The following is a 21621-nucleotide window of genomic DNA, read 5'->3' on the forward strand; positions in this document are numbered from 1 at the left end:
GACTCAATTCCTCTATTTGCGGATAATTCCTCAGGCCACGAAGCTTGTTGACGTATGGACAGGAGGCCTTTCTGCACACTTTACTAAATATAGTTTTGCCGTTGTTACATTTGTCACCCTTCAGCAAACGACGCGGGGGCTTGAACCCAGCGTGTTCACGACGACTCAATGCTGCGCAGCAAGCCACGCATGCATTATTACCTTTGCATTGAAAATTTGTATGCGTGCGTGTTATTCGCATAAGTCAAAAAGTATTAAACCGAATCGCATGAAATTTAGTGGAATGATTGGTTATTATCCGGGAACCATTTGATTAGATTTTGGGATCGATCGGGTCAAAGGTCAAGGTCAAGGTCATGAAAAGGTCAACATCTTATTTTTACCATAGCGCGGTCAATTTTTATCCAATTGGCATGCAACTAATGCCAAAATGTTCATAATTCAATGCCCAATCTTGTGATATGCGAAGGTATGCGCTCTACCGAGTGCCCGTTCTAGTTACAGGATGCATCATTCATATTTAACACAGTTCCCAGAAGCCCTTTGTAGCATCCCACCCAACCCCAAGTGCCAAACACCCAGTGTATCAGACACATTAATCAGATGTTTTATTCAACTTTAATTCACGATCATCGTTTTTACAATTCAGTCATTAGAAGTCACTCCAACAGAGAATTAGACATTTCACAGCAATCACTGCCGGATGTTTTCCGAGAGCTGTTGGCACGTAGTACAAATGGCGGTGGGCAAGCGTGGGCGTGCTCTCTGGTGTGTGTTGCTGACAAGCGGGTTACAGGTCAACGGATCTAGAAAGGAAAGTGAGCGTTTCTAAAAATATCAATGAGGAAACAGTTCATGCGGTGCACTCTACCACACTGGGAGATCATGAATCAATATTAATGTCCATGATACACAAACTGTGCTTCGGGAAAGGTTCAGCAGAGATGTGTGTTGGCTGATCCATCCTCTGTGGTTAGATGTGTCTTTAGACAGTGAAGTTCCGACTCTTTGTTCTCTCTTTTTTTAAAGTTTCTTGCAACATTTTCACATTACTTCCGAAATTGGATGCAATCGATTTGTTATTTTTTGGGCTCGTGTCTTTCTATATCGTGACCAAAATGGATAAAAGCCGTTTAGTTCTCCCGTGGCCTTCAAAGTCTTGACTTGTCCAGCTGTGTGTCTGCTGGCATTTCTTCACTTTAGTTTCCTTGGTGACGGAGGATGGAGGATGCAAGAGAACACAACATCATCACAGGCCGTCCAAATTGGGGCCTCGACCTCGTCAATCCTCTCAGCACCGCGCCGTTTTTCACCTTTACTGCACACCTGCCAATCTTTAGAATATGACTTTGCTACCTGCCTTTTCCCAGCTGGTTCAGTCTGTATCATGCTATGGAAACACATCTTTGTTTCTCTGCAGGCATGGCGAGGACCTTGAGGCTATGATATGAGCAGAGGGAAAGAAAGGAAAACACACAAAAACTGACGGATTCCACTCCCACTAGAGCTCGACAGCATGACGGAGAGTATATTTTAAATATAATGCACATATGTTCAAATGTTGTGTTTCTTTGTGGAAACAAAAAAATTGCATCTGAGAGATTTTGATTTAGTTTGACTCTACTTTTACAAATGTTCATCTTGATTGTGTTCCAAAGAAATTCTGACAGTCCACTGACAGATGCATCTCATATTGTAAATATTGTGTGTATATACAGTATAATATGTATATACACATCAAATCTGGTATCCCTGGGTTCCCCTAACACATGCCGTTAGTGTTCTTTTGTCGCTTGTCAAAGTGTAAAGCAAGCCTCCCGGGAAAGTTCACCACTTTGTTTTAATCCTGTTATCCTGGAGAAGGTCAGTTATTTCCATGGACTCCACAAAAATGTGTGAAATTCATGTTTGAGTTGAGGCATTTTTCCCACTTCTAACATTATTTGAAGCTGCTTCATCTCCAGAAAGAAATTTTCTCACAATTGTTCTATAATTTATATATTTTATCTTCATATGTTTGCACCGGTCACTCTCCTGGTCCACGTCAGATTCAGGTACGCTCCGTAAACAACGGCGATGATTTCGGACCGCGTCAGACTATTGGTGTTACACCAGATGGGAGTAAAGGCGTCGTATTGGCGTCAGAGCATTCAGGCGTCACTGAAGATCTGGTTTTAACGAGGATCTTGAACAGCTCCTCTTCCAGGTCCATCAGGAAGTGGTTCTGGTCCGTTTGTTCGCCTTGAGCTAGGGTGAATATGATGCAACCGTACGGCACAAAAAGTACCTCTGGTCTTGAAATGTGCAACCCCTCCCCCCCCCACTCCCCGCTCCCTTTCCCCTACACCATGCCCTCGCTGCGCTTGCTCCTCCACACCACCAGGGCCGTCATGAGGAGGGTGACCAGGATGGGAACCGCAATGAAGGGACCCAGGATGCGATTGGGCGGGTCCTTCAGTTGCCGTCCGGTCAGCGAGCAGTTGTGGAAGTAGTGCTTGTGGACTCGGATGAAGAACTCATCCACCAGCCTGTTGGGCCAGAAGCAGTCCATCTTATGCGCCACCAGGGCCGTGCAGTTGGTCAGCTCGCCGTAGAGCCTGCATGTCGGTGACACAACAGAAGAAGACAAACGGTTACACGGTGAAGGTCAACTCACCATTTTCTCACACTATCCGTCTCCCCTTATGTAACTGTTGTCATCGCCCATCCAACTCTTTGTTCTCACACATGCTGGTACCTCTCCAAACTCTTGGAGCAACGGGTCCTTGATCTCAGCTTCTGATAGTGGTACATTTGTTATCTTCACAAGTAATGTAGGACTCTCTTTGTTAAAGTCACTGTTGATTGGGAGTGTTAAGTTCTCCAAATCCAACAAAGATCCGAAGAGGTTTGCTTAGTCTTGCGCTTGAAAGCACTGCAACCGTAGGCCACTCCTCTAGTGACGAAGCGAACTACTGAGACACGTTGAAATGCATTGCTCACGTTAGAGCAAATATACACCGTCTATATACACCGTCTATATACACGTCTGCTCTATTCCTTCTACTTTTTCCTCATTGTTTTTGGTTTCAGAGAAGCTAAACGAAGACATTGCCCTCCAAAGTCTTTGAGTGTCGAGCATCTCTCTTGCCACGAGGCCCTTTACACCGCCGCGCCATGCGGAGGAAGCCAACGCTTCCTTAGTTAGGGTAGCTAAACTATTCACTCTACAACATTCACTGTAGAAACAATTCTTTTTATCTGTTGCTAAATGTTCTTTTACTGTATGTGTTGATAAAATCTAGTCTACCACTCCGTGATCTTTAAAATGCAGACAATAAATCAATCAATCAAACTGTTATTACAGACTCAAGGTTCAGATAGTACAACATATTAAAATATAATAAAATACAAACACAACCACAAGTAAAAAACTAGAACGGGCACTCGGTAGAGCGCATACCTTCGCATATCACAAGATTGGGCATTGAATTATGAACATTTTGGCATTAGTTGCATGCCAACTGGATAGAAATTGACCGCGCTATGGTAAAAAGAAGATTTGGACCTTTTCATGACCTTGACCTTTGACCCGATCGATCCCAAAATAGAATCAAATGGTCCCCGGATAATAACCAATCATTCCACTAAATTTCATGCGATTCGGTTTAATACTTTTTGACTTATGCGAATAACACGCACGCATACAAATACACGGCGATCAAAACATAACCTTCCGCATTATCAATGCGAAGGTAATAAACAAAGAACTACACATGCTTTATAAATAGACAGCTGTACCAGTGTCTCCACAGCTGGGACTGGTATCGTGTAGTGCTGCATTTTATATTTGATAAAAACATGATGATCTCATGTTCGGAGTCATCAACCCAGCAGATAAACTTGTACATTCAATTTCTTAAAACGGCGTTAAATGTGTTGACTCCTGCAGCCACAAACATCTCACTGGCAGTGATCAGTGTGATGCACACGCCTGTTTCCTTTCTAATTAAAAATGACAATATAGAGATTTAAGGGATTCACCTTGTGTAACAATCTGATAATTTATTGCTTTAAAAAAAAAATGTCATCGGATAAATCATGCATAGTTAGATAATTACATCTCCTCGGGATGGACGGAAGACCAGACACACACATTACTAGATTGTCCAGGTGGCTCGGAGGCAAAACACTTGTCCTTCGCCGTCGGAGACGCTCAGGGAGAGAAACAGCGAGCGGGAGGGGTCGTGCTCACGCTCATCGTTTATGCCGAGTGCGTGCGTGGTGCTTCTCCTGTGAGATGATCCCCATCATAATTGAGGTAATGACGCATGATTATGACACACTGAGCACACAGAGGATACTGCGAAAGCTCAAATTGAGGTCGCATGGGCCTGTGAGGTTCACGTAGAGACAATCACACCGATACAGCGGCCAACTTATATACAGAAATCAAAGTTCACTGTAGTGTAAGTAATAATAAGGTAGGTCTTTTTATTTTTATTTTTTTAATTTATATTTTATTTGTGTTCAGTATCTCACTTACACATATTTCAATTTTTCAGATTCTATGTATAGAGAGAAGTAAAAAACAAAAAAAGAAACACATACAAATAAAGAAACAAAAACAATACCATAGTAACACAACTATAAATAAAGCAGGGAGAAATCATTTTCCAGGTAGGTCTTTTTATAAGACTAAAACATGTGAAGTGAAGTGAAGTGTTAACGTGACACGTAGAGACAGAAATGACATGCTGCTGGTTAGAGACGATCAATAACAGACATTTAGTTTAATAAAAGAACAAAGACGTCTTTAAGAAAGGGACCTTAAATTACTTCTGCTGTAATCTGGCGTGATAGAGAAAATTACAGGGGGGCGGGCGGAGATTTTTTTTTTTTTTTACTCAAAATTGTCTGGGAGCCATATGCCGTCACCAAAAGAGCCATATATGGCTCGCGAGCCATAGGTTCCCGACCCCTGCCTTAGGGGAACGGCATAGTGATAAGTCTCTAATGGCCGTATCCCTGCAAGTGACCCCTTTGACATGAGGTCAACTAACCCAACATAAAAGTGTCAATTAGTGTGAAATATAATGCAATGCAAACATTTAACCTGCGTTGCTCGTCCTGTCTAATCTGCACAGCTCAGATTATTTATTTGTGTCCACTATTATCTTTTTGCTGGTGGATCCCAACATGGAGTCTTTCTTTCGTGAGGTTCTGTCGATGTGAGCAGCTCAGGGCTGGTTGCCATGGGACCCGCGGTGCAGGGCACTCTGGTTGCTCCGGGTAGCAACTGGATGTTCCTCCCTCGGCTTTCCCCCTTGAAGTTTTTACAAATCAGTCGTGGAGGAAACAAAACATTATGCTGGTCTTGCTGCGAGGGCAGGGGCGGCGGGTGTGGTCGCATACTAGTTCGTCTCAGCCTCAGCTTACGTCATTTCTCTGAGTAGCCATTTCATTTTTCAGAAAGGCAAATAAATGACACATGCTGAAGCTTCAGCTCCATCTTCAATCGGCAAGCCGGTCGCCAGCAAAATGTTTCGGCGTTGTACGTCTCTGCAAACCGGGGGTCGGTCGAACGTCAACCTTCTTTAGTTCAATCAGAGTAAATGGCGTGGGGTATTGAGCGAGGCTGATATGAAACGTCTATTATCTGGTGACTGGGTTGAACTCGGCCGTTGTGCTGCGACTGGAACAGTCAGCGGATGTGTGCTCATGTTTTTATACCTCTTCATCCACGAGGAATCTCTCTGTGAGGCCCCAGGGCAAGTGTGTGTGGGAGGAACATGCCTTTATGTATGTATGGCCCATGACGTATTCATACATTTTCTTCCAGTTAATAAGAAATAAATCCGGGGGTAAGGTGAGGCAGTCAGGAAGGGGGGAGTGCGTACAATTTAATTCCAATCGTATCTCTTTTTTCTTTCATTACCTTCGCATTGAAAATGCGGAAGGTCATGTTTTGATCGCTGTGTATTTATTTATTTATTTGTATGCGTGTTACTCGCATAACTCAAAAAGTATTAAACCAAATCGCATGAAATTTGGTGGGATGATTGGTTATTATCCGGGGACCATTTGATTAGATTTTGGGATCGATCGGGTCAAAGGTCAAGGTCAAGGTCATGAAAAGGTCAACATCTTCTTTTCACCATAGCACGGTCAATTTCTATCCAATTGGCATGCAACTAATGCCAAAATGTTCATAATTGAATGCCCAATCTTGTGATATGCGAAGGTATGCGCTGTACCGAGTGCCCGTTCTAGTTTCTATCTGCAGTGCTGTCATCCGGAGCTGATCTCCATCCTAAAATGAAGTGCCATGAAAAATTGTATTACCACACATACTCTGGCTTTTATGGTCCACTGAAGGAGTGTAACCTGAGGGTCAGAGGGGTCAGGACTGATGGCCTCCAGTGCAATACACACTTACAACCAAACAGGTGTCAACCAGCTCGGACGGAGGCTTTCTTTGCTGTGTTCCCTGTGGGATCAATAAACTGCAGGCTGGTAAAAACATGAATGCTGGTGCAGAAACATCCCAGATGAGCAGTTTTGCTAATTTATTTAAATGCTTTAAAGTAAATAAATACAATTTAAATAAAATTGTCTATATTTACTCTAAATGTATCATAATTTACTAAATGAACACCATGCTGTATTGAAGAAGACTTGAAACTAAAGATTGAGACATAAACTCATGTTTACAATGTTTACTGAGGGAATAAATCAGGAGAGAAGTAGAGTCATTTATGCAGACTTCTATACAACCAGACTTCTGAGCTCGATACTGCATGTGTATGTTAGCACTGTTGAGGTCTCTATCAAACTAGACTCGTCTATTCCTAATCAGATTTACCATCCCAATGTAAAGCTTGGTGGCATCTGTAGGTCAGTGGCTAGCAGGTCCGTCAGGGGGTTGGGGGTTCAATCCCCCCCCCCTCCCCTAGACTATGTGTCCTTGAGCAAGACACTTAACCCTGAACTGCTCCCTGTAGCCGTGTCTACAGTGTATGAATGAAACATGATTGTAATGTACATAGAATGGATTTAAAATCACTTCAGATGTCATGATAATGATCTGCTGCTGATTGACATCATGTTTTCTGCTTCATATTTCACGACTTTTCCTTATTTAAAGAGGACAACTGGGTAAACATGAAATGAACATGATGACATGTTGTCAATGTCCTGAACACACTCGTGACCCCAGGCTGAAATATCAACATGTTATAGATCTATGTTATAGGTTTGGTTGTTTTGGATGATATTGAGATCATTATAACTATAAAATGCAATTTTCAAAATCTTCCAAAAGGTGTTGGGCCCTAACATAACCAGCAAACCACAGACAGTTCACACATGAGGCGGGGGAGGGGCCAACATGTACACGTTTACACAGCAGCCTTCTACACACGGTTTTATTTAAGGGCTATTTAGGCATCAACAAACACACATTACGTACCTGACGCTTAAACATGGGAACTGATTGGAATTAGAATAATTTTCTGGAGGTTTAAATCGCTGCAGTCCAACTGACCTCCAGGGTAAGAGATATTACAACATTTGAAGGTAACAGGAGGATTAAGTGTGTTGAGTTCCTCGCTTTGCCAGCAGAGCTGTCAGGTTGCATGCCTGGTCAAGGCTGTGCAGCGTGACCGTCTCACGTCTCAAGTGTGTGGGAGTTGAAGTGCGCCGCATGCGTGTTGAAATAAAAAAGCTTTTGAGCCTGTGAAATGCTGTTTGGAAGTGATTTCACGTCCTGTGCCGGTTCATCACCTGAGAAAAAGTTCAGATGCAACTTCTGTTCCGGGTTGGTGAGAAATGAAATGTGCGTCAGGAGAAAATCACCTCACAATGTGTGTATGCGGGGAGAATACAGACGGAGGTATGGGAAGAGACGCAGACTAATTGACTCGAGTGGTTATGAGAGGATCCCGTGTGAAGCAGAGGAAGTGCAGACGGAGCTGAATTCGACATGGGGAGTGAATAAATATAAACAACACAGAGAAAAACTGTTCCATTGACTTGAAACTGAGTCAGCACAGTTCCCTTTATTTCGAGTTGTTGTTGCGAAACACATGACACATGTCATGATTTCTATAAATAAATAACAAGGAGGTTTTGTTTTCATCGGAAACTTTGAATGGGACTTTTTGGTGCAGATCCAATGTAGTTAAAAAGCAGATTTGTTGTTGTCAAAATAACAACACACACACACACACACACACACACATTGAGCTAAAGTGGAGTGATATTTCCCGCAGAAAGCTCTCACTCAGTTTGAAAATATGTTTTTCTTCAGTTGATTTGACATGCGTTCACTTCTGTCGTGTCATATTTGTCGGAAATGAAAATGTGAAAGAGGAGGATGTCATTTGGGAAACCCACAAAAAAAAAAGTGTAACATTGACGTTACGTCTTCTATCGCCCTGCAGACAACCTCCCGAGTCATATTCTATTCAGGAGCGCTGCATATTTGGCCACGCTCAGCCTCGCTTTGAGCGGCCGACGTCTCCGGGGCGATGTCGCGCCGTCCGCATCGACCGCAGCAGACGGGGCTCCGGCTGAAGAACGAAGAAGTTGAACGACGCTCGACTTTTTGCTGCAGATACACGTGAGGTCACATTCCTGGGGGATGACTTTGGTTACGTGGAGAGCTGGCCTCCTCACTCGGAGAACCCTTTACAATACTGAGAGAAACCATATTCTTCAGTTTAAGGCAGGGGTCGGGAACCTACGGCTCGCGAGCCATATATGGCTCCTCCGGTGACGGCATATGGCTCCCAGACAATTTTGAGTTGAAAAAAAACTAAAATTCTCTATCGCGCCAGATTACAGCAGAAGTAATGTAAGGTTCCTTTTTTTAACCCTCCTGTTACCTTAGGGTCAATTTGACCCCATTCAATGTTTAACGTCGGTGTTCTTTGGGGTCAATTTGACCCCAGGCTGTTTTTCACTGTCAAACATATAAGAAATATCAACTTTTTTATATATTTAAAGGGCTATTTAGGTAGTCAACAAACAAACATAAAGTACCTCACACTTAAACTTGGAAAACAATATTAATTCGAATAATTTTCTGGAGGTTTTAATTGCTGGGGTCAAATTGACCCCGAGGGTAAAATATGTCAGTAAATATAAAGGTAACAGGAGGGTGTAATATTGAATGGGGTCAAATTGACCCTAAGGTAACAGGAGGGTTAAAGAGCACGTCTTTGTTCTTTTATTCAACTAAACGTCTGCTATTGATCGTATCCAACCAGCAGCATGTCACTTCTGTCTCTACGTGTCGCGTAGCATCGTGCAGCACCAGAAGTCGCATTAAAATTATACGTTAAAAATACTATAGGCCTATGGCTCTCAATGAAATATATTTAGAAATATTTGGCTTTTATGGCTCTCCCAGTCAAAAAGGTTCCTGACCCCTGGTTTAAGGCCTCGTCTGAATTATTAGTAGAGTCCATTTGTTCCATTGCATTCTGAGGTAGTATATGATCCATTCTCCGTGTTTAATAACTCAGAACAGACCGACTGTTGCCCAAAGCTTTGTCTCTCTATCTATAAACCGTGAGGACAATCGAATTTGAGCCTGAATAAACGTTCCTGACCAATGTTTTCAGCTTTTTTCCGCATCACCTTATATTTTCTTGGATATCGGAGCGCTACTTATGAAGTCACAACTTAGATTCATGCCCTATCCCCTGATACCGTCTGATACCGACACACAAGCCGCCCGTCAGCGTCTGTACGACACGCACCCGGCTTTCAAGTGACCTTATTAATGAAAATTGTGTTGTTACTGTGTTATAATTTGTGTGTACTGATTCCTTCTGGTCACATGACATCTATTGTTCTGTCCATCCTGGAGAGGGATCCTCCTCTGTTCTCTCCTGAAGGGTTCTTACCTTTATCCCCCTGAAGGGTTATTTGGGAGTTGTTCCTAATCTGATGTGAGGTCAAAGGTCAGGGATGTCTATGTGTACAGATTGTTAAACCCTCTGAGACACATTAGTAATTTGTGAAAATGGGCTATACACATAAACTGAATTGAATTGAATTGAAAACCACACAGGGTGGGAGGAAAAAGAAGATGGACCGGTCAAACACACACTGGAGCTTCCACCGAGGGGACTGGTGTTGTTGACATTGTTTACATCAGCCATTTGTATACTTATGTTTCGTTGTTTACGTTTCACATGGTTGAAGTCGTTATTTTAAACCCAAACCATGAGGTTTTCGTGCTCGTTTTTTGGTGCTCAAGTGTTTTTTCATTGAATTCCCAACGTCAACCTGCGTTTACTGCGACCGTAGCGGAGCGCCTCAGTTTGTGATTTGGAGAGGAATGCCAAGGGGTCCGACCCAGGGTCAGGAAGTGATGAGTTGGGATGGGAACGTGGGTAATAAATCAAGTGAGAAGAAGAGTCATTTCCTCTTTGGCTATACACTCGTACTCCTCTCGGCATCCACAGTTATCGCCCCCTGCTGTCAGCGGAGAGAATGCAGGTTTAAGTCCCTTCAGCATTGGCTTGACTTTTAAGAACAGTAACACATTGAAAACTGAATCTTTAATAACTGCAGTATTAAACTAAACCGGGCACTCAGTAGAGCGCATACCTTCGCATATCACAAGATTGGGCATTGAATTATGAACATTTTGGCATTAGTTGCAGAAAAAAACCTCAACGTCTTAAATGTGAACGCAGCACAAGAGGCGACTTAAAGGCTACAGAGACTTTGTTTGTTTGTTTGTATTTTATTCAGTCAATCAAATCAAATACAATACTATTATCCTATTTAATATACAAAAGAGAAAGACTGAAAAGGTATAGGTAGAAGCAAAAAATGCTTATAAATTCCTATCCTAAATTAAAATTACAATAAATCAGAAAATTAATATAAAATAAAGAAGAAAATAAAACAACAACAAAAAACAATAAACAAAATAATAATATAACTCAAGAATTGTTCTATAAATAATTCCCTTGAAAACCAAAAAGGAGTTCACCATCCTTACATCCATTTCAACATTATTCCATAATTGGACTCCGACAACAGAAATACATCTTCTTTTAATCCCTTTTTAGCCTTTTGTACCGTGAATTTACAAACATCTCTCAAATCATATTTACACTCATGTATTAAAAATAAACTCATGAACTGAAAACAACCTGTCAGTAACAATAAGGCAGCCACGCCCCAAAACACAGATTAGCACTTCAGTGGCACTTAAATGGCTCTTATTATGGTACTTTTGTAGTTCGACTATGTTGAGGAAATGTTACTTTCTGTATTCTTGTTCTGAGTTTGTACTCTAGGTTGATGAACTTATTGTAAGTCGCTTTGGATAAAAGCATCTGCTTAATGACATGTAATGTAATGTAACAAATAGGATGTGTCCTTAGTGTATCTAATACACAGGGATTAACAAGCAGGATAACATATGTTTTATGCGAAATAAATGTCTTCTTGGAGAATTTGCACATACACTACCGTTCAAAAGTTTGGGGTCATCCAGACAATTTCGTGTCTTCCACGAAAACTCACTTTTATTTATCAAATTAATTGAACATTTCATAGAATATATAGTCAAGACATTGACAAGGTTAGAAATAATGATTAATATCTGAAGTATTAATTTTGTTCTTCAAACTTCAAGCTCAAAGGAAGGCCAGTTGTATAGCTTATATCACCAGCATAACTGTTTTCAGCTGTGCTAACATAATTGCACAAGGGTTTTCTAATCAGATATTAGTCTTCTAAGGCGATTAGCAAACACAATGTACCATTAGAACACTGGAGTGATCGTTGATGGAAATGGGCCTCTATACACCTCTGGAGATATTTCATTAGAAACCAGACGTTTCCACCTAGAATAGTCATTTACCACATTAACAATGTATAGTGTGTATTTTTGATTAATGTTCTCTTTATTGAAAAAACAGTGCTTTTCTTTGAAAAATAAAGACATTTCTAAGTGACCCCAAACTTTTGAACGGTAGTGTAATGCTGGAGGAGTGTGTATTTGTGTTTGTGTTTGTGTGTGTGTGTTGGAGGCTACACTAGCCACGCTGAGTGCCACAATCACCCGACTAACCCGACTGACGGAGTGGATGGATGAGTATAACAACAGCCTACAGGGCTTTTGGCAGATGGGTTGATTAAATAATATTTAAAGGACCCAATACATATTCATGCACAGCAAATGATCTAAAGTTTTTAATGTTAAAGTTTTGAGGAAGAGATGAAGGGCATTTTAACTTTTTATTCCCCATCAAATGCAGATTAGTGTTGTGGAGATGCACATTTCTGTATTACTTTTTCATTATATTCCAGACAGAGATCACACTTTAATCCATTAATCAGAGGCATATTTATAGTTTACTCTATTTGCTGACGGATCCGGCAAAATGATGTTCTGCAAAGAGGAGTTGTGAAACATCCATCTTATTGCTTTCCAAAAAGTTGAGATCCATGACCGTAAGTCGTTTCACTCGACATGACGGGCACAATGCAGCTCAAATAATATTACATTTTTAAACTCGTGAAAAGAATAAACAGGAGCCTGACACTTCATTCATTTCACTGTGCAGTTTTTGAGAATATTAAAGCAGATGTAAACTCAAATGAAATAATGTCCTCATATTTGTCACAAAACAATCCTGAATAGGTGTAATGAACTCCTCTTCAGTAGGACTCACTCTGACCGTGATCCATTTCAAGTTATTTCCCTTTTTTTGTTTTGTTTTATTCGAATTTGTGAAAAAATAATCTCAAAATACATTGTTACAAGCCAAAGGAAATGTCCTCAAACTCCTTAAATACTTTCCTTTCAGAGGTTATCTGACATTTTCCATGTAACCTGTTCAGGATGACCCTGTGAAATCTGAAATAATGATACTTTTTCGCTCCAGACTAAATAAAAAAAGCTGGCAGCATTGATGGTGTTCCAGAATAAGTCCGACTGAAGGCAGTGGATTGAATTGGGCAAATGTGTTCTCTATTGCTTTTGAATCAGAGTTAATAGGATGAATGTGTTATTTCCTCTTTGAAAAGGATTGCGTGATTTCTTTTTTTTTTCATAAAAAAACGTAGGGCTGTCATTTACACGCTTTACATGTTTTTAGGCTCGTTGAGTCCCTCTCTATGGAGAACAGAAAAAGTATAAATAAATAACTAAATGCATGAATAAATAGAGGAATAAATAAATAAATGCTTAAATAAATGTAGAAATAAATACAGGAATAAATAAATGAATGCTTAAATAAATGTATAAATCAATAAATACAGGAATAAAAAATTGCTTAAATAAATGTAGAAATAAATACAGGAATGAATAAATGCTTAAATAAATGTACAAATAAATACAGGAATAAATAAATAATTGCATAAATAAATTCATAAATAAATACTGGAATGAATAAATAAATGCTTAAATAAATGTACAAATAAATACAGGAATAAATAAATAATTGCTTAAATAAATGTACAAATAAATATTGGAATAAAAAAATAAATGCTTGAATAAATGTATAAATAAATAATCTAATAAACTCCCGGGCATAAACTCGCTTCACACACACACACACAACAACAACTTCCCAGACTGCAAGAGGGAAGCAGACTCCTTCAAACCCAAACAAAAGAAATGTATGCTCCTAATGTTTTGCACGCATGACTCCTCGTCCATGGAGACCGAAGCCCCCGAGAGATGAAGCAGATTTGACCTATTGGCCAAATGGTATAATTATGTCAAGAGATGCCTTCAGCTTTTCCCAAGACCTTTTCCCAGAGAAAAACAACGGGATAGAGGCGTACCTCCAAGTTTCTTTAATTCCCAGTCCTCTAAATGGGACTTATCGAAGTCATTACAGCATTGAAAAATGCGAATTATAGCGGAATCCAAAATGTTTGTTACTTCCTCCGTTCATAAGAACGAGCCCGAGGCCGAGGGCTGGGAGGCGGGGTTGAAGAAAGCGCTCATGCATTTGCTCTATCGGTTGCTTCCCTGCGGAAGATCAGGGTAATATTAGACTGGGATTTGCTTCACGCGTTAATGCGCAAATTTCATAGGAATGATCGACGCCCCGCTTCCAAAGCTGAATCCACATCCGTCCGTCCTCGTGGGCTACGGTCATCTGCACCCTTTGGTCAGACTCCGCCTCCAGGACCCTTTTCTTTTTTACCATGGCTGCAGAGAAGATGAAAGTCGCCCGATAGTCGCAGTTGTGCCCATCGGCTCGAAGCAATTAAACTGTTAAATTCTTTTGTTCGGAGATGCCGTCGGCGCCGAGAAATTGGACAAGACAGCCGAGTACCGAGTCCTTTATCCTCCTCCTCTATTTTTCCCTCCAGCTGTTCTGTAATTATTTTTCGTCGTCCATTTCAGAGTTTCTCGAAAACTGCCGCGTGTGCACTTTCTTCGGCCAAAGCGGAACCTCTGCGAACGAAGTCTAGATCTCTGCATTGGAGGCAGGGGCCGAGGCGGCACGCGCATCATTGAGGGAGTTACGACCTACCGAAAGCTCCGAGGAACCAAAAGCTCTAAAAAACTTTATCTAGAGGTTTGAAAGACTTGCTATTCATACACTGTCATATTCATTACCTTCGCATTGAAAATGCGGAAGGTTATGTTTTGATCGCCGTGTATTTATTTATTTGGATGCGTGTTACTCGCATAACTAAAAAATTATTAAACCGAATCGCATGAAATTTGGTGGGATGATTGGTTATTATCCGGGGACCATTTGATTAGATTTTGGGATCGATCAGGTCAAAGGTCAAGGTCAAGGTCATGAAAAGGTCAACATCTTATTTTTACCATAGCGCGGTCAATTTGTATCCAATTGGCATGCAACTAATGCCAAAATATTCATAATTCAATGCCCAATCTTGTGATATGCGAAGGTATGCACTCTACCGAGTGCCCGTTCTAGTTGAATGTGTTTTAACTCTAAATCTGTCCTTCTGGTCACATGACATCTATTACACCTGTCCATCCTGGAGAGGGATCCTCCTCTGTTGCTCTCCTGAAGGGTTCTTCCCTTTTTTTCCCAGTGAAGGGTTGTTTGGGAGTTTTTCCTGATGTGATGTGAGGTCAAAGGTCAGGGATGTCTATGTGTACAGATTGTAAAGCACTCTGAGACAAATTTGTAAATTTGTAATTTTTGAAAATGGGCTATACAAATAAACTGAATTGAATTGAATTGAACTTAAAAAAGGCCGAAAGAGAAAGATGGAAAATTGAAATCAAGAGATGGTGGAAGACGATTCATGGTTCAGGCCGCGATGGACTCCTGGTTGGGTGACACTTGCGTCGTTGGGCGCTGTGCTGTCGAAGTCAAATAAATGTTCATCAGTCACCTCGCCACACTCGGCTCAACTTCTCCGACAGAAAAGGTTTGCGCTCAAGGGCAGCGATTAATCACGAAGTAAACCTCGCGTCAGGTGGAATTAGTAAGCGAGGTGGTTTGAAGAATAAGAGTAGAGGAAAAACAAATGCACTTGTTGATGTGGTCTGGAGACAAGAGGCAATTGAGAATTAAAAAGCGTCGCCCCTGAGAGCTTCACTTCTTGCAGCGTGCTGGAAGAAGGTCAAATCTGAACCCAGACGGCGGCGTGTGATGGTTCAGGTCTCCAGCTGGACGGCCACCATGAGCAGAGTCGTCATTTTTCTTCATCTTCCATCTGCTGAGTGTCTCGTAATCTGTTTCAATAATCCCACAACTGAACTTTCCCAGCGGAGGAATAATAATCTAATCTATGGGGTCAGATCAGTCTCAATAATTGCAAATTGAATTATATTCAATTTACAAATGCACGCAGAACGATTCACAAATACATTCCAATGCGCGCGTGAATAAATTATGATTTATATAAATGTAAAAGAAAAATCACAAATATAAATTAAGCATTTCGATGTGGATTTGTCTATTTGTTTGTGGATTTTTATTTATTTATTTGTGGATCGCACTGCATTTGTTTGTGGATCGCTTCACACATCAATGAGCATCTCCTGCCGTGTGTTTTGTGAATTTGTGTTTTTGCATTTGCGAGTTTCTCTGTGTGCGTTTGCAATTATAGAGACTGATCTGACCCCAGAGGTATCCAACTACTTTGATTCGTCTCAATGAAAGAGCAACTTGTCAACAGATCGGCCCAAACAGGTCCTGTTCCCGGGGACGGTTCGTATTAAAAATGCTCCATTGTGTCTCCGAGCTATTTTCATTTCCAATAATTACCTTCGCATTGAAAATGCGAAAGGTTATGTTTTGATCGCCGTGTATTTATTTATTTATTTAGTTATTTGTATGCGTGTTCCTCGCATAACAAAAAAAGTTTTAAACCGAATCGCATGAAATTAGGTGGGATGATTGGTTATTATCCGGGGACCATTTGATTAGATTTTGGGATCGATCGTGTCAAAGGTCAAGGTCAAGGTCATCGAAAGGTAAAAATCTTCTTTTTGCCATAGCGCGGTCAATTTGTATCCAATTGGCATGCAACTAATGCCAACATGTTCATAATTCAATGCCCAATCTTGTGATATGCAAAGGTATGCGCTCTACCGAGTGCCCGTTCTAGTTATGTTTGCATTTATGTGGAAAGTTAAACTGTTTGTGTTTGGACGTCTCTCTCTCTCTTTCTCTCTTTGTGTGTGTATGTGTGTGTGTGTGTGTGTGTGTGTGTGTGTGTGTGTGTGTGTGTGTTTATTCTACTCACTCGACTGTGTCCTCCCAGCTACACCAGTGTGTCTGGTCCAGCTCTTGCATGTCAAGTCTGAATTTGGCGAGGCAGAACTCCTCAATGGCGAATTCATAGTGGGGTCCACACCCCAGTGCCGACACACACTGAGACACTGTTTAGAGATAGTAGGTAGAGGGGGGGGGGGGGAGAAGAGAGAAATGTGGATTAGTGAAGAGGGAGAGAAAACTGAATATATTCTGATGGTTGCCAAAAATGTAAACAAGTGGGATATGAGTAGCGAGATCAAATCAAACAGCCGAAGACCGAATACAGACCAAAGATTCCACCACTGCATGATTTCTGAACTCTCCTATTACCTTTGGGGTCAATTTGACCCCATTCAATGTTTAACGTCTCTAAATAAATGATTGACATCATTTTTTTTGCTTCATATTTCACGACTTTTCCTAATTTATTGGGGACAACTGGGAAAACATAAAATGTACATGATGATATGATTTCACTGTCCTGTACAATTTGACCCCAGGCTGTTTTTCACTCTGTAAAACATAAGAAATATCAACTTTTTCATTTATTTAAAAGGCTATTTAGGTAGTCAACCAAACTACATAAAGTAGACACTTAAACTTGGGAAACAATATTCATTCTAATCATTTTCTGGAGGTTTTAATTGCTGGGGTCAAATTGACCCCAAGGGTAAAAGATGTTATATATTTGAAGGTAACAGGGGTAATGTGAGTACATAGCGCTGTGCGGGCTCTTCAATCATTTTCTTTTTAACAATAAAAAGTTGTATCAAGACAGTTGGGAAATATTTCGACGCGATGAGATAACTTTCTGTTTTTGGAACTTTAACACAAGCTGTGGCAGACCGGCATCGAGCTGTCGTGGAAGGAGTCTCCGCCCGTCTTTGTATTTTCCTGACAGCTGTTCATCCGATCGACTTCACACTATGCGCATACCTGTGTGAACTGGGTTATGATGACTTGAGTCTTAGTTTTGGTTTTATTTATGTTGTGATCGAAAAAATTATCTTTATTTTGTACATTTTTGTTATTGTCTGTCACTGTTTTATGTTGTATTGTCTGACACTTTGTGTAATGTGCTGCTGCTGCTGTCTGGGCCAGGATTATCTTGTAGAGGAGATGTTTGATCTCAATGAGGCATTTCCTGATTAAATAAATTTGAAATAAAATAAAAAATAAATGCAGGGTCCAGCTCGCTCTCCATAGCTCACCTCACACACCAGTGACCGGTCGGTGTGTGTGTGTGTATGAGAGAGAGAGAGAGAAAAAGAGAGAGAAAAAATGGGAAAAGGAAAACAATAAAGACAATAAAGGCAAAGCAATTTTAAAATCTATGCTTTTTTTTTTACGGTTCTGGGCAAATAATAAAATGACAGACACAGGTGGGAACGGGCAACTCGCCAACTGTTTTCAATTCCCTCCACAAATAACAAACTAGGACAGGGACCTTCATCCGGAGTAATTACAAGCCAGAGTGGATACAATCCCCAACGAAAAAAAAAAATGATTTGCTCATGAATCTCTGAACATGTTCCTCTGCAGCATCCCGCAGTCACGCGCACAGCGGCGGCCCGTTGGCAGCGAGCGGGCTCCTCAGAGAAATGAAATGCTAATTTTTCCGAGTCCTGCTTCACGATGCCTTGATGAAGCCGAGCGGGGGCGTCGTGAAACGTTTGAGCCGCTGAGACGACAGACGACCTGGGTCCTCTGTGAAAACGTTGCATTTTATTCCCCTCTCGACCAGTTTTGAATCCCTTTCCGGTGAGTTGTGTCACCAACAACCCTTTCTCTTTCTCTCCAAATCTCATTCCAATCTTGAGGAATTATTTCCCTTGCCGCCTACTACCCACTTTCCCCACTTGCGATACTTTAGCTCCACTCTGTGAAACCCATGTAAATACAGTGCGTAAAGTACCGATCAGACAATACGGCGAATCCCTTCCTGCTGCGTCCTGCTCACGGCGTTCCATCCCGACTCCCAACAACACAATGTAACAACACCTCCCACGTCATCGGTTCTGGGAACACAGAGCGTCATCACCTGATTTAATGGTTAACCCTCCTGTTACCTTTGGGGTCAACTTGACCCATTTCAATGTTTAACGTCTCTAAATAAATGATTGACATCATTTTTTCGCTTCATATTTCATGACTTTTCCTAATTTATTGGGGACAACTGGGAAAACATAAAATTCACATGATATGTTTTCACTGTCCTGTACACAACTTGTACTCATCGGTGTTCTTTGGGGTCAATTTGACGCCAGGCCATTTCTTCACTGTGTAAAACATATAAGAAACTAGAACGGGCACTCGGTAGAGCGCATACCTTCGCATATCACAAGATTGGGCATTGAATTATGAACATTTTGGCATTAGTTGCATGCCAATTGGATACAAATTGACTATGGTAAAAAGAAGATTTTGACCTTTTCATGACCTTGACCTTTGACCCGATCGATCCCCGAATCTAATCAAATGGTCCTCGGCTAATAACCAATCATCCCACCAAATTTCATGCGATTCAGTTTAATACTTTTTGACTTATGCGAATAACACGCACGCACGCATAGAAATACACGGCGATCAAAACATAACCTTCCGTATTTTCAATGCAAATGTAAAAACCCAAAGAATTAAGAGCAGCGAGGGCTCTGCAGGTCAACCGAACGGCCTCGTGAACAGTGAGCTCTCCCGTGTGATGTCGGTAGCAGCTGTTCGGGCATCAGACTCACGGAGGACAGACACTGGACCGTGGCAGGCCGTGAAGTCATGGGCGATCCCGCCTCCGTCCGGCTGGCAGACGCTTCTCTGTCAAAGGCGAGAGAGAGAGAGAGAGAGCAGGGGTCTCTCTCTCGCCGTCATCATCGTCTCACAGATGATTCACAGAGAACGAAGTCTTCATCTTTTGGCCTTTTGATCGGAATTGTGCCAGACCGACCGCCGCCCCGCGGCCTGAGCTCGCATCCGAACGCCCACTTCCTCGACTTCTAAAACACTTTTAGACGTCACCGTTCGTGCGGTAGTCGAGGAGAAAAAGGAAAACGAGAGCTCCGCTTCCTCTCCCCACCGGCTCGATTTAGATTCTGCAAAGTTACACGTGTTTTATGCATATTCATGAAAACCCACACAATTCAGCTCTTGCTGTGCAAACTTTTGACTTTTTTAACTCTGGGAAGTTTGGGTGAGTCTTTCTTGCACCTAACTCCTCTGTCTTGGTACACAATAACATCACCGCATGTCGGGTTTATGCATTGTTAAATCATTGCGTGTCCTTAAGACCAGCCTTTTTTACTTCCTCTCCTTTTTCTTTCACACATTCCCTCCTTCCTGTGTTGTTTTTGTGTCGAACAGCTTCCTCCTTGCGTATGAGACGGGAAGCAGTTAAACTCCACGACGACTAACTTGACTTGTCCTCCTCTCTTGAAACAAGTCAATCTTTCTCTTCGGTTTATAAAATGCCAACGTTGTGTTCAGAGCACCACAGTTAATCAGAGTGCTGTTGGTCTTATATATCAAACCGTAAGTCCAAAACTATTTTTTGGGGGAAATTGGAGCTAATCTGAATATTTCTCTCCGAATAGGGAATTTGAGACCACAGTTGTCATATATTATAAATATGAACGGTTCCTATAGGCTAATTGTACATCAACATATGTTAATGCCAAGTCGCTGACCCAAGAGTCTCTGATTGCAGTTCTCATTGGACAAGTGTGCTAATCTTAAATTACTCAGCTAATTGCTTCATCTCTGTTACTGCTGTAGAATAAGTGGTCCGGTCAGAAATAGCAGGAAAGCCGGACCCTTCCTTCGTGTTTGTTCTCTCGGGCGCATCTTCTTTTTCTGTCGTGGTCCTCGTCTCTCCTGCCGAGTCGAGCTCACACACCAGTGACCGGTCGGTGTGTGTGTGTGTATGAGAGAGAGAGAAAAAGAGAGAGAAAAATGGGAAAAGGAAAACAATAAAGACAATAAAGGCAAAGCAATTTTAAAATCTATGCTTTTTTTTTTACGGTTCTGGGCAAATAATAAAATGACAGACACAGGTGGGAACGGGCAACTCGCCAACTGTTTTCAATTCCCTCCACAAATAACAAACTAGGACAGGGACCTTCATCCGGAGTAATTACAAGCCAGAGTGGATACAATCCCCAACGAAAAAAAAAAATGATTTGCTCATGAATCTCTGAACATGTTCCTCTGCAGCATCCATGATCACGCGACAGCGGCCCGTTGGCAGCGAGCGGGCTCCTCAGAGAAATTAAATGCTAATTTTTCCGAGTCCTGCTTCACGATGCCTTGATGAAGCCGAGCGGGGGCGTCGTGAAACGTTTGAGCCGCTGAGACGACAGGCGACCTGGGTCCTCTGTGAAAACGTTGCATTTTATTCCCCTCTCGACCAGTTTTGAATCCCTTTCCGGTGAGTTGTGTCACCAACAACCCTTTCTCTTTCTCTCCAAATCTCATTCCAATCTTGAGGAATTATTTCCCTTGCCGCCTACTACCCACTTTCCCCACTTGCGATACTTTAGCTCCACTCTGTGAAACCCATGTAAATACAGTGCGTAAAGTACCGATCAGACAATACGGCGAATCCCTTCCTGCTGCGTCCTGCTCACGGCGTTCCATCCCGACTCCCAACAACACAATGTAACAACACCTCCCACGTCATCGGTTCTGGGAACACAGAGCGTCATCACCTGATTTAATGGTTAACCCTCCTGTTACCTTTGGGGTCAACTTGACCCATTTCAATGTTTAACGTCTCTAAATAAATGATTGACATCATTTTTTTCGCTTCATATTTCATGACTTTTCCTAATTTATTGGGGACAACTGGGAAAACATAAAATTCACATGATATGTTTTCACTGTCCTGTACACAACTTGTACTCATCGGTGTTCT

The 21621-nt window shown here is 41.6% G+C and overlaps 1 protein-coding gene across 1 annotated transcript in view; it reads right to left on the reverse strand.

The window, feature by feature from the left end:
* Positions 1–599: 599 nt before the first annotated feature.
* The window catches only part of ramp1 (receptor activity modifying protein 1), a 48632-nt gene continuing 27610 nt past the window's right edge, over positions 600–21621 (reverse strand). Inside the window, exons 2-3 of the mRNA XM_056435363.1 lie at positions 16708–16843; positions 600–2597 (exon numbers count right to left, since the gene is read on the reverse strand). Coding sequence (XP_056291338.1) covers positions 2342–2597; positions 16708–16843 — 392 coding nt within the window. The 3' untranslated portion in view covers positions 600–2341. The remainder of the gene's footprint in view (positions 2598–16707; positions 16844–21621) is intronic.

The sequence above is a fragment of the Pseudoliparis swirei genome, chromosome 2 (genome assembly GCF_029220125.1).
Source record: "Pseudoliparis swirei isolate HS2019 ecotype Mariana Trench chromosome 2, NWPU_hadal_v1, whole genome shotgun sequence".
NCBI classification, from domain to species: Eukaryota; Metazoa; Chordata; class Actinopteri; order Perciformes; family Liparidae; genus Pseudoliparis; species Pseudoliparis swirei.